Genomic DNA, 16,705 nt, shown 5'->3' on the forward strand with positions numbered 1-16,705 from the left:
AATGTCAAAATGTTTTTTTTAATTTTTAAAAAGAAGGATTCCCTTAGATGATAGATCTTAAAGTTATAAGGGAAACATAGAATTCTGAAATCCAGCTTCCAGTCATCTTCAGAGGCGTACCTTCCGAGAGATAAGAAAAGAGGCTCCCGGGACTTCCCTGGTGGTGCAGTGGTTGAGAATCCGCCTGCCAATGCAGGGGACACGGGTTCGAGCCCTGGTCCAGGAAGATCCCACATGCCGAGGAGCAACTAAGCCCGCGCGCCACTACTACTGAAGCCCGCGTGCCTAGAGCCCATGCTCCGCAACAAGAGAAGCCACAGCAATGAGAAGCCCACGCATCGCAACCAAGAGTAGCGCCACAACTAGAGAAAGGCCACGCACAGCAACGAAGACCCAATGCAGCCATAAATGAATGAATGAATGAATGAATGACAGAAAAGAGGCCCCCACGCTGAAGGACCTTCCACTGCTGTTCAGTTCCTCAGAGGAGCAATTTGATCTTTAGATGATTTAAGTTGGGTGAAGTAAGGGACTGGTCAAAATAACTAGCAGCTGCCCTGTTATGAATCTCACGTTTGAACGGAAGGGGTTGACCATCCACTCTTTATATACACGCGTCACATTTAAATGCTTGATCTCAAAATTTATCTTGTCCGAAATGATAACCAAAGAAACAGGGCCCATGGTCACCATCTGAAGATGCACAGAAATATGTCTCCTGGGTTGGAGGAGAAGTGGGCACCAGCATTTTTCTGAGTGAATTTTGACGATCACCTTCCACTGACCTCTCACTAAACAAGGCGCATAGTCAATGCTCAGTAAATTGTTTTTAATGGCTTCGTTTCCAATCCCAGGGAGAAAGGATTTGCATATTTCCTAGGAAATTACCAAGTTTGGAGCCTACATGTACCCACTGAGAGCAGATCATGTCAGAAAAACAAACAAACTTAAAATTCCTCCTTTCTGTGGGCTGGGGGGTCTTGTCCAGCCTTCTGTGCCTAGACGTCCCCATTGAACTAAGAGCGTCACATGTGATTGAAGTTCAAACAGTCATCCCTGGGCCAAGTTTGCTGCTTTGGTCTAAATACCATCACTCTTGCTGAAATTAAAATAAGCAATCTTTATCCAAGATCTTCCAAGAGATTTGCTAATGAGCAGAGGATATCTCATCTGAAGATGAGAGAAACAAAAGCCCAGAATCAAGTCCCACAGGACAAAGGAACCAACATAAACATTTGTCTCAGACTCACAGAATCCTGGTCCTTATCTCTTAGGTGGAGGATTGCCAGCTTGGTGTGTGTGTTCACATGACAGAGAGAGGAAGGGGAGGAGGACAGAGAGGGACTTCCATCTTCAACCCTCTAGAAATAAACGTACGCAGACCCCTTATCTGGGCTGTGCCCGTGGCCTCTACAGGAGAGATTCCTCAGGATCGTGAAATGGACTCTATGCAGTGGACAGCGGGAGAAATACCCGGGCCACCGAGAGAGAGAGTGCCCCAGACAAACATGTGGCCCAGAGAAACATGAAGGGACTTGACTGATGAAAAACCAGCAAAGGGCTCAGAGAGGAATTGTGCAAGATCACATCAGTCTCATCCTGCTTCTCAGCCCCTGATGGCCTTCGGGCACCTTCCCGTAGCCACTGTAGGTTGTGCAGTGAGGCAGGGTGTTACATGGGCTCAACGAGGCTGAATGTGGGTGTCAGGACCCACTGGGATGGTATACGTGCTGACCGATACACACACACATGTAGACACACACACAATGCTGCCCACCTCTTTAAAAAATAAGTCTTACTATAGAGTCCAAAAACCATTATGGAGAACAATATGGAGGTTCCTTAAAAAACTAAAAATAGAACTACCGTATGATCCAGCAATCCCACTCTTGGGCATATATCCAGAGAAAACTCTAATTCAAAAAGATACATGGACTTCCCTGCTGGCACAGTGGTTAGAAATCTGCCTGCCAGTGCAGGGGACACAGGTTCGAGCCCTGGTCTGGGAAGATCCCACATGCCGCGGAGCAGCTAAGCCTGTGCACCACAACTACTGAGCCTGTGCTCTAGAGCCCGCGAGCCACAACTACCACAGCCTGTGCGCCTAGAGCCCATGCTCCGCAACAAGAGAAGCCACCTCAATGAGAAGCCTGTGCACTGCAACAAAGAGTAGCCCCCGCTCGCCGCAACTAGAGAGAGCCCGCGTGCAGCAGCGAAGACCGACCTAACGCAGCCAAAAAAAAAAAAGACACATGCACCCCTATGTTCATTGCAGCACTATTTACAATAGCCAAGACATGGAAGCAACCTAAATGTCCATTGACAGATGAATGGATAAAGAAGATGTGGTACGTGTATACAATGGAATATTACTCAGCCACAAAGAAGAATGAAATAATGCCATGTGCAGCAACATGGATGGACCTAGAGATTATCATACTAAGTGAAGTAAGTCAGACAAAGATGAATACCATATGATATCACTTATCTGTGGAATCTAAAATAATGATACAAACGAACTTATTTACAAAACAGAAATAAAGTCACATACATAGAAAAGAAACTTATGGTTACCGGGGGGAAAAAAGGGGGGAGGAATAAATTGGGAGATTGGGATTGACATATACACACTACTATATATAAAATAGATAAGCAACAAGGACCTACTGTATAGCACAGGGAACTCTATTCAATACTCTGTAATGACCTATATGGGAAAAGAATCTAAAAAAGAGTGGATATATGTATATGTATAACTTCTGTACAGCAGAAGTTAACACAACATTGTAAATCAACTATAGCCCAATAAAAAGTTTTTTAAAAAATAAAATAAAGTGTAAAAAAAATAAAAAAGATTGCAATAAATGCTATAAAATGCTGAAGAACAGACAAAATTGTGGAGTTCAGATGATTCAGAAATACCAGTAAGTGAAAATAAATAATGCAGACCCGATATTTGTAGTGAGTCTCAGAGTTTCCAAATCACCTCTACATTTCCGCCTCACCAGACTCAATACAATAATTGGAAAAGTAATTGTTCTCCCCATTCTACTGACGAGGAAAATGAAACTCAAAGAGGTCCAGGGATGTATTTATTCAATGCCCCGGAGTAGAAATAGTCTTCAAGAGGATGGCAAGAAACCATCCTCTTCAGGCGTTTTGTGGGTACAAAGAAAGATGGTTACAGTGGGTGAGGATTTACCAGGAAAACCATCGGGCAGCCCTGCAGGTCGTTCTGCTTGGACTTGGCAAAGGTCGTTCTCATTGAAATCTTTTCAACCTACCATGTGGTTGCTCATCGTCTTTCCTGTTATAAAGCTCTCATGAATCTTCCATGAAAGCTGGAATTTCTCTCATTCCTGGCCAAGGAGGAAGGCTTTTCATTAAGCTTCTCAGCTGAGTCTGCAGACCACCACCAAGGCCCTCGGATCGAGGGGGTCGTGACAAGTTCCTCCAGCTCTCAGGACTTTTGGAGGCCGTCCTTACACCTGTCACTGGGGATTCTCATGGGGCCTCTCTGGAACATTCAGAGACCCTCAGAATGGAAATCTTTTTGAGCATATTGTTAACCGTGAGGCTGCCAATATATGACCTCAGGCCTCCTCCTTCAGCAACTTGTAGAACAATGCAGAGTGCCATCCTCCCCAGCCCTGTCTGAACACACACACACACACACACACACACACACCCTGCAGAGAGTCACGTTTTGTCTATCCATACCACGTGGCAAAAGATCAGAGAAAGCGGCACACATGATTCAGTAGTAAGTAAAACAGATGTCCAGAGGACACGTGAACTCCATGACATCACTTTCCCTTCCATCAGCATCCCCCTGTTACCCGTGAGTCTCAGGAGAAAATGACTCCATGCCAGCCAGACCACCCTAGATTCCCAAGGAAGACTCCAGCTCAGCAGACAGCCCTGCCGACACCCCTCCTCAAATGGCTCTCAGAGCACTGGGGGCACAGAGGAGCGTCCCACGTCCAGCCTGTGGGTGATGCCAGATGGGAAACACCCGTACGTCTTCCTTGAAGGGCCTTCTACTCCCCATCCTTCTCCATTTCATCCTCGGTCGGGGGAAAACCCAGTGCCCCAGGAAAGTAAGGGATTTTTGCATGCACTCTTTGTGATCTTGTTCAGTTTATTTGCTCTGCTTGAGCAGAAACACTTGAAAATAGCCACCTCTGCATTTGAGAGAAGCCAGATGAGAAAAAGGTGGAGTGATCCTTGGAATGTTATATGGTAGGCGGATCCCTGGAAACATCTGTCCACTCCTCCCCACGGGGACTCAGCTCTCAGGGTTTGAGGTACAACGGGAGATGTGTGGTGTGGGCAGGAAATCTAGAGCTCTGTTCCATCGCAGGGGATAAAATCACCCGGGAGGACGAGGTATAAAAGGGGGAAGGTATTGTAAACAGGAGACATCAGGAAATCAGGCAGAGGCTGTGAGGTAGGAAAGCATTTTCTTCGCCATTAGGAGCATCTCTTCCCCCACGCCAATCCCCGTTCCTAGATTGGGTCTTATAAACACCATTTAGACTCTGTACTGATTGCTCTGAGGACAGATGATGCCATGATTCTTGAACTCAATAAATACTAAATGGAAACGGTGAGAAGGAATACTGCAGCTCTCTTTCCCATCAGATTTTGCAGGAGTGGGGATGTCTGGGCCACCTCATTCTTCAATCCTTTTCCCTCTTACCGGTCATGTTCTGGCTCTCATTGTTTTTAATATCTTCACTGGGAGATGGTCAAGGTCAGAGAAGGTGGAAACTCACCCCAGTTAGAGGCACTAGTTCCCACTTACCCTGAGGACACATACGGTAGGTGAGAGAGAACTCGTATAAATCAGGTTCGATGTTTAAATGGGCATCTTTGGTAGCTTGATTCTGAATATTGGTACATTACAGTTAATGCTGCCATGCGATTAGCGTCTGACAGTCTCTCCTGGAACTGCAGAATGGACTGTGTAAAATCAAATCAAATAGAAAACGACCGCCCTCCGCCTTCCCCACTCCTGCCCCCCTTCCCAAAGGTATAGATGTTTCCCTTTAGCAGATGAGTCAAGTAATGAGCTAAAAACAATGTTCACACTTAACAGGGTTGTTCCCGATGGTTGGTTTTGAGTTGGCCTCTCCTGGGACGTTAACTATTAGCCACCATTGACCGTTGCCTGCAACCTCGGTGTAAATGTTTGACGGAGTACGCTGACAAGTACACACCAGTGACTTCAGGAAGTCGACTGGTGGGAATGGAAAGGCACATAGTGCGAGTAGAAATGATCCATTGTGGAAACCCTGTACGGTGTTTCTGTTAAATCATTTGTCCACTGTTAAATGATTTACATTCTGATGGGACCTGGTAATCCCAGGACTGCAATTCCAAGCATTCCTGCACACTCCAGCACTGACAGTCTGTATCAATTACAGTGTCCGTAAAGCTCCTTCAGCTGGTTAAGCATAAAGAATTATTGTCCCCAATCCTTCCATGTCTCTCGTTAGTTCTCTCAGCCCGCGCTCCAAGGTGGTTCGGTGGCAGACATTATTATCCATATTTGAAATTCCTAAGCTCGAAAGAGCCTGCAGGATATCCTTCCCTCGAAATACACAGGCTTGCTTCAATGAATTGTTTTGAATTACAGGGGCCACTTCTGGATCACACAAAAATAATTAGAAAATTTGTGAATCAGAGTTTGGTTTATACGTCGAAAAAAAAGTAACCCTTGTTTTGGCTAACTTTGATGCCACATGTGGTCCTGAGACCATGTTGGCTGAGACTGTGACCTGATTGGTTTGGGGGAGAGCACGCCCTCCAGAAGGTCAGACGCTGGACCAGAGGTTGGGGGTGCTTTCCAGCCCCATCACAGCCACTACAGCCTTGTGACTTTTGGGGGGTCCCTTGATGGCTTTTGGTTTCTGTTCTCAATGAAAGCGGGTGACTGGGCTAGCTGAGGTCTAAGTCGGTGCTAGCTCTAATTTCTCGTGCTCCAGTCACTCACTGTAGGATCTAGTGGTATTAAGGAGAGAAAAGAAAGGCGGGCATTTCTAATTGTACTTGATAACAGAAGTACAACATCAATGAATTTGGTTATTCTTCTTGCGTGCTGGTGGACTCCAGGTTTCCCTTTGTCTTTAAGATCTGAACTGTAGATCAAATACAGTGTTGTGCACTTAAAATCTTGTTAGGAGGGTAGATCTCACGTTAAGTGTTCTTACCTCCCCCTGAGAAAAACACACAGAGGGACACAAGGAAACTTTTGGAGGTGATAGATGTTTATTACCTTGAACATGGTGATGGTATCACAGGTGTTTGCATATGTCTGAACTAACACATTATATATATTAAGTGTGCAATTTCTTTCTGTATCTATTATACCTCAATCAAGCTGTTAGATAAAAGGAGATGTGGACTATATACATTTTGAAATATATTTACATAGGAGTTTTTAAAAACCTACGAGAGCCTGATGTCCTTTTAAGACCATGTCCATAGATCACAATTAAATATTTGGGGGAAGAACTAGAGAACAGAGTATTTTTAAACTTGGATTCTCTAACAGTGTGGACCAGTAGAACTTTCTACAATGAGCGAAGTGCCCTGCATGTGCTCTGACATCATGGTAGCCAACAGCTACCTTGAAGTATTGAGTACATGAAAGAGATGTGGCTAGTGCAACTGGGGAATTATATTTTTCATCTTATTTAATTTTAAAAGAGTCACAATCCCACTGTAACCTTTTCTTCAATAAAGCCTTATTCCTGGTTCTGAAGTAGAGTTTAGAGAGAAAAATGCATGTGGTTATCAAGTAACCTTACTCCACTGATTAATCAGGTTGACAGATTTGTAAAAAGCTGGGGACTGGCCCATCCCTTAATTTCTCATGAAGACAAAGATGAAGCCCTGGAGGCAACTCTGTAGACCCACGACCACTGGATTCATTCTAAAAGCTGTAAAAAGCATGTCAGGGAGCATTCAGGTCCAAGTAATTCAGAGAAGACATTCTATGAGTGCTTGAGATTTTAGGGAACACCTTAGAAAAGAAATACCCATCCTCTTTGGGGAGAGATCATAAAGAAATCATCACTAAAGGACCAAACTTATCTTCCTTGGTTTTCCTTTCAGGAGCTGATTGATGTTGACAGTGAAGTGGTGTTTGAATTAGCCTCGTATATTTTACAGGTAAGTCGTCTCCCCCTCGTCTTTGTATGCCAGGGCCATACACAGAAGAAAGAGGAATAAGACTTATCATGCATGGCAATTGTTATATCCACTAGCTGTTTGACTTCTTAATTATTTTTAGCCACAAGCAGGAAAGAGCTACTGGGGAAACTACACCATGGCAGCAAATAGAGTCTTCTCTATTCTCTGTTCTTCTCCAAAATTTTAAGACTGTATATCTCTGCAAAGGAAAATTGCGAGTATAACCTGAGATTGGGGGAAACTGAGACCATCCAGTGACCCCCTTTTCTTCAGGTCACTGGAGAAAGCCAAGTAAAAAGCAGGAATTAATTGCCAGGAGAATGACTGTCATGAAAGACAAGGAAAAGATCCTTAGCTTATGTGAAAAAGAGGCATACGGAATATTAGAAACACTGGCAAGATGAACTAAAATGATGTCATTAATTTATTCCTTCAGCAAGATTTAGTGAGCAACTACTATGTTCCAGGTGTTATGCTAATGCATTACAGATTCCATGGTCCCTGCCTCCAAAAGCCCACAATACAAGATAAAACAACAAATAACACAAGACATAGACACATAGACAGTGCTATCCAGACAGACATCCAGGTTCAGAATCTTTAAACTGGAAAAAGTTAGATCAGGGCTTAGAAATGGAAACTTTCCCTTTGTCATTATGAATCACTTTCTTTGTATATAACTTTCTAAAGTTTAATTGTCTCATATTCAAGCAGTAAATACACGTGTCCTTCCTTAATTATACTATAGCTGATAGGACGAAACAGCAGTCAGTCGGACTGATTCAGTAGAGGACTTCATTACAATGTATTTTAAAATCTGTAACACGGGATCAGAATGTGTCACTGATGCTGAATTTTCTTCTTCTACAGGAGGCAAAGGGAGACTTTTCTAGGTGAGTTTACAAAAGTTTTTGGCTTAAAAAAGTAGTCTGTTGCATCTCTATTAAAAGAAACTATTCTGTCTTTTCTTCGTAGGAGGACAATTTATTAATATTATATCTTAATGTTGAAATCCAATTCCCAACTTGTCAATGGAAATAGATACATCAGGCAGAGAAAGCGTAGTAATAGGAGGATATTCTGTACCAAATGAAAGTTACTAAAAGGCTGAGATTAGAACCCACTGTCACACATGGCCATTGTATTGAGGTGTGTCAGGTTGCCCAGGTGTCTTCGTGGAGCCTTGAATTATCACTGTGGTATGAACTTGACTAGAGATAACCCCATGGATGCACACATCTTTTTTTACCTCTGTTTTAGTTCCAACCCTGAAGGTACAAAATCCTAGCCCGCAGGAAGATGTCTTTCATGAAAGTGTTACAATATAAATATCCCACTTCTACTGTCTTTCCTTTTCCAGATGTTATGTTAGGGAGAGAACATAAACAGACTTAACCATGGGGAAAAATGTGCCCTGCTTTAATAACCCTGTCGATCCACAAACTTCAGTCTCGTCATTCATTTCATTAAGCGTGGCCCGTTGACCAGTAGGGCTGAATTGCCAGTCTCTCCTGATCATTACTGGAGACAGAGTAGGGGTTGTAACCATCCACCAACAGGACTGTCTGCTTAGAGACAGACATCATTCCTGGGATTCTGTTTTATTGAACTCCCCTGAGGGAAGTCCAGTATAGCTCATTCTTTAGAATCAAGGTCTAGAGATATGAAGACTCAACCACATGTACAAGAACAGCATCAGGGCGTGGGATCCTGGCCCATCATTAGGAAATTAGCAGAATTGGTATGAAAAAGAAATGCAGATTATACCTCTGCTCCGTGAAGGAACTTGGGTGTTTTCTCTTGCTTTGGGGGATCTGATCTGCAAATGCAGCCTAAACTACTTCACCTGGTGGTCTACCTCTACTTGTCCAGCTTTCTCAACTTCATGCTGAGTGGTTTTTCAGGTCTTAGCTGCCTTCTCTCTGCTCCCCATGCATTTCTAAGGCTTTCTAGCAAAGGCAGAGGTATATTTTCTCACTCAGATATCTCAGCAAAACCAAAAAAATTCTTTGACAATCTAAAACAAGGGTCAGCAAACACTTTCTGTAAAGAACCAGACAGTAAATACTTGGGTTTTGCAGGCCACCCAGTCTCTGTTGCAACTACTCACCCCTCCCTTTCTAAGTGCAAAAGCAGCCAGAGACAGTAGGTAAGAAATGAGTATGTCAGTGTTCCAATAAAACTTTATTTATAAATTCAGAAATTTGAATGTCATATACATTTTCATGTACCACAAAATAGTCTTCTTCTTTTGATTTTTTTTCCCCCAGCCATTTAAGACTTTTTTCTTAAGATTTTTTTCCCAACCATTCTTAGCTCACAGGCCACATAAAAACAAGCAGGGTTGGCCAGTGGGTTGTAGTGGGCTGACCCCTGATCCTAAAATATAGTCCCTTCAGCTCAGTTTGATTATTTGTAGAAGGAGGCCTCCAGGCCCCTTTGATTTAGGTTTCCCAAGTTCTTGCTATGAAACAGAGGTAGTCCTTTTTTTGGGGGGACGATGAAGGTTTATTTATAGCCTTAGCAGGAGACCTTGTAGGTAGCCAGTAACTGTTGACCGAATGCAGCATTTTCAGGATCTAGAAACTATACTTTGTTCTGTTTTTCCTTTGTTAGTTTTTTATGCCTTTCATTTGGTATTGGACTTGAGGCTCTTGGTAAGTGCAGGTTCATATCTATTTACAAAGGGCTCTGAAGTCCCATGAAAAAATGGTTTAATAACCACAGATCCAGTGGATTCCATTGTCTGGTCTACTTACTCTGAAGATACTTTTCCCCGCCTTTTCTTTCACGGGCTCTGAACTCCGCTGTAAATATTATTTATTTTTGAGAGTCCCCTGACAGGATGGAATGTGAGCTGGGGACAGCGTCATCTGGCCCCGCAGATCCTGGGAACGTGGGGCTACAGGGATGGTCGGTGGGGAGGAAGGGCAGGCCTGGCCTCCCGTAACTCATGGCCCCCTCATGAGCTTGTGGAATTCCAGCTTGTTGGCTGCAGAGAAACAAAGGATCCTGGTTTGGCTTCATTTGTCAAAGTGTTCCCTCGCAGTTTGTTTATAACAGCAGCTGTCTGGGGTGAGAAATAGCTGTCAGGGGAGGGGAGAGGTCAGACACCTTATCCAAAAGGTCAGTTTATCTCCCAGTGTAAAACTCACGTCACAGAAGTTGGGATTCCCTGATAAACACTGTTCTCTGTACAAGCCCACGGTTAGTATGCTTGAGTGGCCCGGAGTTTCGGAACAAGAGAAGTAATCCAGAATTCCTTGATTTTACCTGTTCCCATCCACATCTGGGAAAATCCCCATAACGTTGAAATGGACCACATTTGGTTTGGTGGCCAAACGTCTGGCATTTTAGATGTCCCGTTCTCATAGTTTAGTATTGTAGAAAGTTGTTTTTGCTCTATTAATGAATGCTGGGCTCTACAACCTTAATTGTATTTAACTGAATGGCTTTGACTTATATACATACCCTGTAAATACAGTACATTTTCCTGAGCAGCATTCATAACGTAAGATGTCAACTTAGAACACACAGAGCACCGGGGAAGCATTTTATATAGCACGTGGTCCAGGGCTTAATTCTGAGATCTTCTAGAATCTAGAGGATCAAATAACCTTTGAAATTAATGGTCTCACACAAAAGGCAAAGTAACTCTTTCATAGCCTGATGATCCTGAATCTCTACCTTCCTAAAAAGCTTCTTTACCCAGGATGTTGTTATCCTGTATGTTTACATTTCAATGAATATATGCAGATTACATTTATGTGGAATGAGTATTAAAAATCTATATATTATGGGAATTCCCTGGTGGTCCAGTGGTTAGGACTCGGCACTTTCACTGCTGTGGCCTGGGTTCAATCCCTGGTTAGGGAACTAAGATCCCGCAAGCCACTCAGTTGGGCCAAAAAAAATCTACATATTATGGGAGCAAGTTCCTTGATGTACAAGAGGAAAAGGGTTCTTTTTACAAAAAGGAGAAGTCGAAAGTGCTGATATTACTTTAATAGAACGAGAACTATGTAAGGTCAACCTAGAGCTGTAACTACTCTTTCTCATGAAACTCACAAGCTGTTCTGTTTCTCCTTTTGGACTCTTTTGCTCAGCAGACCCCTGAAGGCTTATTCTTACGTAACCCCCTTTTCTTTCCAGTTAATGGAAATGTTCACTTCCTTGTCTTATTGAGCTTGAAGGATTATTCTTATGTAACCCCCTTTTCTTTCCAGTTAATGGAAATGTTCACTTCCTTGTCTTATTGAGCTTGACAATGAAATCTTGGGTTCAGTGTTGCTGAAAGAAAATGAGTGAGGTATAGATAGGAAGTATTGTCCATGATAGGAAGAAATATATGTCACCCATATTCATATTCTAGCATAGACAAATTTGTAAGGTATCGTGAAAGGTTGAGGAAATCATCTTATCTAAAAATATTTTTTCCCTTGTATTATTTTCCTTAGCACAGCATGTAGTGATCGTATTTCATTTCCTGGTACATATGTATGTAAAAAAAAAAAATGTCCATCAACAATGAGGAAATCAGTGGAGTTGGCATTTCTGTTTAAAAACAATTGAATAGCCTAAGAACTGTTCATCATGGCAGCTATATAAGCAAGTATTAGGTTGAAAAGGGTCAACACAGTTTTAAAAACAAGAAGTTCTCCTTTGATAATCACTCCTGAGCATTAGTCAGCTAATACACATTTTCTAGGATTTATACATACTTTATTCATCACAGACTCTGCAGTGGTTTAAGTGCCGAGCACTGATTTTTCTTATTAAAAAAAAAATTCCTTGTAAAATAGATAGCTAGTGGGAAGCAGCTGCATAGCACAGAGAGATCAGCTCCGTGCTTTGTGTCCACCTAGAGGGGTGGAATAAGGAGGGTGGGAGGGAGACGCAAGTGGGAAGGGGATAAGGGGATATATGTATATGTATACCTGATTCACTTTGTTATACAGCAGAAACTAACACAACATTGTAGAGCAATTATACTCCAATAAAGATGTTTAAAAAAAATTATTTTATACATTCAGTTACCATAGAAAAATAATACTCTTGTCTTTAAAAAGGTCAGTTCAGGGAACACCTAATTTAGTCAACTGAACAGGACATTCAAACTGTATAGTTACATTCTAATTTAATGTAATAGAAGACTTATTAATACACTGCACTAAGCAAGGTATTACTTAAAGAATTTGATTTTTTTGCTTTTTTCCCCTAAGGGGACCTTAACTGAAAACCCTAGTGGCTAATCTTCATACTCTGATTTTGAGAATAGCCTCACTTTTTACTTTCTGTCAGCCTTTCTGAAAGGGGGCCACCAAAAAAAAAAGGAGGGAAAAAAATCATTTTAAACAACACTTTACCAAATCGGTGAATTGATTAAAAATACTTTATGCTGAAGCACATAAATACATTCCCAAATCACACTGCCTTTGATATAAACAATCATCCACAGATTAACAAGGACTAGTAAAAAAACATCTGTTCTGTAGAATTTTTTGCTAACAAGATTTATTGAAACCAGACCGGTAAAGCTCGGTTCCTCCAGGCCGTCTGTTGGGACCTGGACATATCTTTGTTACAGAGAACCGGATGTATTGATGCTGATCATTAAAAGACTTATAAGGACCAGTAAGCAAACAGCACCTGAAAAGGGCTGATATTAAGGAAATCCCATGTACAGTTCTGTGGGTCACATTTTGCTTACCTGTTAGGCAAAGCTCATCATGTACTTTAGAGGTGATGGAAGGCTGCCCTCCATCTGCAGGTTGTCTGTTCCAAGGAAACACAGCAACCAACGTCAAAAAAGCAACGCTGTGATTGAGTACAGAGGGGTCAGTTTCTGTGACATCCGTACAAAGTTAAAGGCTGGTGCCAGTGGGAGAATATCTGCTTATCAGAGTGCCAGGGTCGGTAAGAGTCTCACCGTGACCCTGATTTATCAACCTACAGGGTTCCAATTCTGCTTCTTAATAATAATAATAGTAATGCTTTAGAAATAGAGCAACACGTTACGCCATCAATAGAAATGAGTAGCAGGGAAATTGAGTTTTACCTCCATTTTAGAAAAGGAGTTGGGGGCTTCCCTGGTGGCGCAGTGGTTGAGAGTCTGCCTGCCAGTGCAGGGGACACGGGTTCGAGCCCTGGTCTGGGAAGATCCCACATGCCGCGGAGCAGCTGGGCCCGTGAGCCACAATTACTGACCCTGCGCGTCTGGAGCCTGTGCCCCGCAACGGGAGGGGCCGCGATAGTGAAAGGCCCGCGCACCGCGATGAAGAGCGGTCCCCGCACCGCGATGAAGAGTGGCCCCCACTTGCCGTAACTAGAGAAAGCCCTCACACGAACTGAAGACCCAACACAGCCAATAAATAAATAAATAAATAAGAGGAAATATTAAAAAAAAAAAAAGAAAAGAAAAGGAGTTGGAGTATTTTTTTGTCCTGAAAAATTCCTTTCAGCTTCCACGGACTGCCTGGTCTTACTTAGGTCTCTAGAAGAGCAGCTAGAAGCAAAAAAAAAAAAAAAAAAAAAAAGGTGAAGACCTTTTAATATTTCCTCTTCTGTAAACCATGGGACCATGTGTTCACTAAGCCAGAAAGATAAAATGAAATTTCTGTGGGGAAAAAAAAAAAGTACCCTCTTGATTTTTGTGTTCTTTGTATGAAATCTCGTCTGCCTTTTTTAAGAGCATTTGTGAATTACTGCAAATGAAACTTGGCTTACTGGTATCTGAAAATTCCCTATTTGTAGGCTTTCGTTGTTTCGTTTTGTTTTTTTGTCAGACTAGATGATGCCTTTTAGGCAGTCATAGGTTAAAGGAAGAATTTTAGAAGATCAACAGGAAAAGAAGATAAAGGGCTGATTTTCTTCTAAAAGACTTTTTTTGGTAACATAAACATTTGTACAGATTACTATCTTTAAAAAGATGACAACATTATTTTCTTGCCCTGCTAGGAGACAGCGTTGAAAGTTGATTAATCTCAGGCAGTGGTCTATAAATCACAATTCTGAGTCTACTAACATCATTACTTTGCACTTACCTAAGTGGTTTTACTACTGCAAGTCATAGCGGGCTGAGGGTTAAAGCAGTATTAGAGCATTTGATCATTTGGGGTATATTTTCCTACAATGTTTTAATTGGCCTCTTGAAAGAAAACAGCTGATAGGATCATATACTAAGAGAAATCGATTTGCTGAGACTTTTAGATAATTAGTAAAAAAAAAAAAAAAAAAAAAAGACTCAGACAGCTGTGTTTGGAAGAGTCAACATTTGGAATACAACTTACATAACCTAATAGTATCTTTAATACCCAAACTTGCAAATTTCCCTATTGGAAAATGACTAGAAAAAAAGTCATCTGTTAAGCTTGAAATACATGCAGCCCAAAGGAGAGTTTTTGTGGGAAGAATTTAAATTTATATAATTCTCGTATGTTATTTTATCAAAAAAAAAAAAAAAAAAGAGAGAGAGAGAATGGGGTGTGTGATGTTTTCCCATGACTTCTAAAGGACTTAGAGGGAGAAGCAGCTGGAATCTTTCATGCCAGCAAGACCTTTTGAAAGGAACAGAATCTGAAATTTTGAAACAAAATGTTCAAGTGGAAATGTTATTACAGAGAGCTTTGTTTTGTGCACAAAAGTCCATTTTACTGAGCTTTTCAAGTGTGTAATTCACAGTTTCCAAGCATAGAAAAGTATTCAGATAGGGTATTTTGCAGGATGATATTCTTCCAATCCTATGGGAATTGTTTAGATATACAGTAAAGGAGGAAATTTTGTATTATGACAGTTTGTCTCATTTGCTAAGCATTTCTTTAATATCAATATCATATTTTGAGTTGACCTTGGTAATAACAAAAAGGTTCACGGCTATGACATTATGTCAGTTTTTCAGAGTTAAGATTTTGACTCAAAAGGATAACATAGAAAATTAAACAGCTTTTTGAGTAAAATTATTGTCTCAAATTGTAGGCTTATAAAAAAATTTGTTTTGAATTTTTACAAGTTTACATCTATGTTAGAAACTCAAAAAAGGTTTCCTGTCATCCTAGAAAACCAAACTCACTAATCAAGAAAGAAATCTTTACTTAGATAAAGTAGCCATTACCATCAGAAATAAAGGCACATAATTCATAAATGTTGGTAATTTTGCCCCTCTGTACAGGTGGCAAATTAGTGTGGCATATTTATCCATGATACATGCCCAGAATCCAGAATCCTCTGCTGGAAAAATCTCAGAAGGACCCGCAGGTGCTTCCCTGGTGTCTGCAAATGGTCACACAACTACAAGAGAACCCCCACAAGTGTCATCCTCAGCCACCAGTTCTGTGAGCCTCCCTGTACCCCTGAAGGAGAGTATGTGATAGGGAGGAGATAGCCAAGTGTCCCCATTTTCTTTGCTTGAACCTGAAGTCCAACTTGGTTAAAAAAAAAACAAAAAAGGAGGAAGAAGGGAAGGGAAGGAGAGAAATTGTTTCCTGCATGGTTATTAAGATAAGCAAAGAAGAGAAAATCTACAGCTCTCCTTATTCATCTGTCTCAGAGTTTTCTAGATGTATTGTACCATTGAATAAAGTAGTACAGATCCACAATGCATCTCTGAAACTTTAGGGTCCCAGTGTTTCTGAACCCAGAACTTTGTGGGGTTTAGATGGGTAATGCGGAGTATTCCGTAACACCCACGGCAGCGTCTGAGGCAGCTCCTGGAATCCAGTCTGTTCACGCTTCTGCACCAGATTATGGATATTCACACCAAGTGGAAGAGAGAGAGAAAGGTCAAGCATTAGGTTCACCACCAAGTTGGTTAGAAGGCTTTATATCTTAGAGATTTTCAGATTTTGTAATTGCGGATAATGAGGACCCGTAATACTCTTTTTAACTTAGGAAGTCCCTCTCCCTGGAGAACTTGCCCTTCATGATACACTCATGAAATACGGAGGAGTTAGTAGGACACTAGCATCATGTTACTGTCTCTGAGTTTCGTGTTAGTCCTTTTTTGTGACACTAGTGTAACTTTCTGGCTTTAGTGCTCTAGTGTTTTAGTACCAGGACACCTCAAAACCACTGGTTTCAGGAAGAATTCTTCCACACGAAGCCAGTTCTGTCTGCCCCAAGTTTGTCCTGCAAGTTATGGACATCTCATTTAACCCAAAGGGAATCTTCTGAAAAAGCATTTTGTCACTTTTTAAAGGAAAACAAGCACCTTGTGGATTTTGCTAATCATCCTATCAAATTTCATTTTTGCTTTCTTCACTTTGTGGTGTCTTGGTTAAATTTGTTCTTGTTGTTATTTGTGACAGATCCCCCAGTTGACGCATATTGCTAGAAACCTTAGTTTTCCACAGTAGATCATTCAAACTTCCCATGTTTTATGAGCAGGGTGGACAGTAGAACCACGATCCATCATCTTAAAAAACAAAAAACAAAAAGCAAAAAAACCCAAATCAAAGGCTAACACTTCATTGAGAGACCAATTTTTTGCTGGCAGCATTAATCACTACCT

General features: G+C 41.6%; 1 protein-coding gene across 10 annotated transcripts in view; it reads left to right on the forward strand.

Annotated features, from left to right (window-relative positions):
• The window catches only part of FRMD4A (FERM domain containing 4A), a 474,406-nt gene that overhangs the window by 358,793 nt on the left and 98,908 nt on the right, over positions 1-16,705 (forward strand). For all 10 annotated transcript variants that reach the window (XM_057544411.1, XM_057544410.1, XM_057544409.1 and 7 more), the window contains 2 exons: positions 7,123-7,179; positions 8,071-8,093. In XM_057544411.1, coding sequence (XP_057400394.1) covers positions 7,123-7,179; positions 8,071-8,093 — 80 coding nt within the window. The remainder of the gene's footprint in view (positions 1-7,122; positions 7,180-8,070; positions 8,094-16,705) is intronic.

Source organism: Balaenoptera acutorostrata, chromosome 3 (assembly GCF_949987535.1).
Source record: "Balaenoptera acutorostrata chromosome 3, mBalAcu1.1, whole genome shotgun sequence".
NCBI lineage: Eukaryota > Metazoa > Chordata > Mammalia > Artiodactyla > Balaenopteridae > Balaenoptera > Balaenoptera acutorostrata.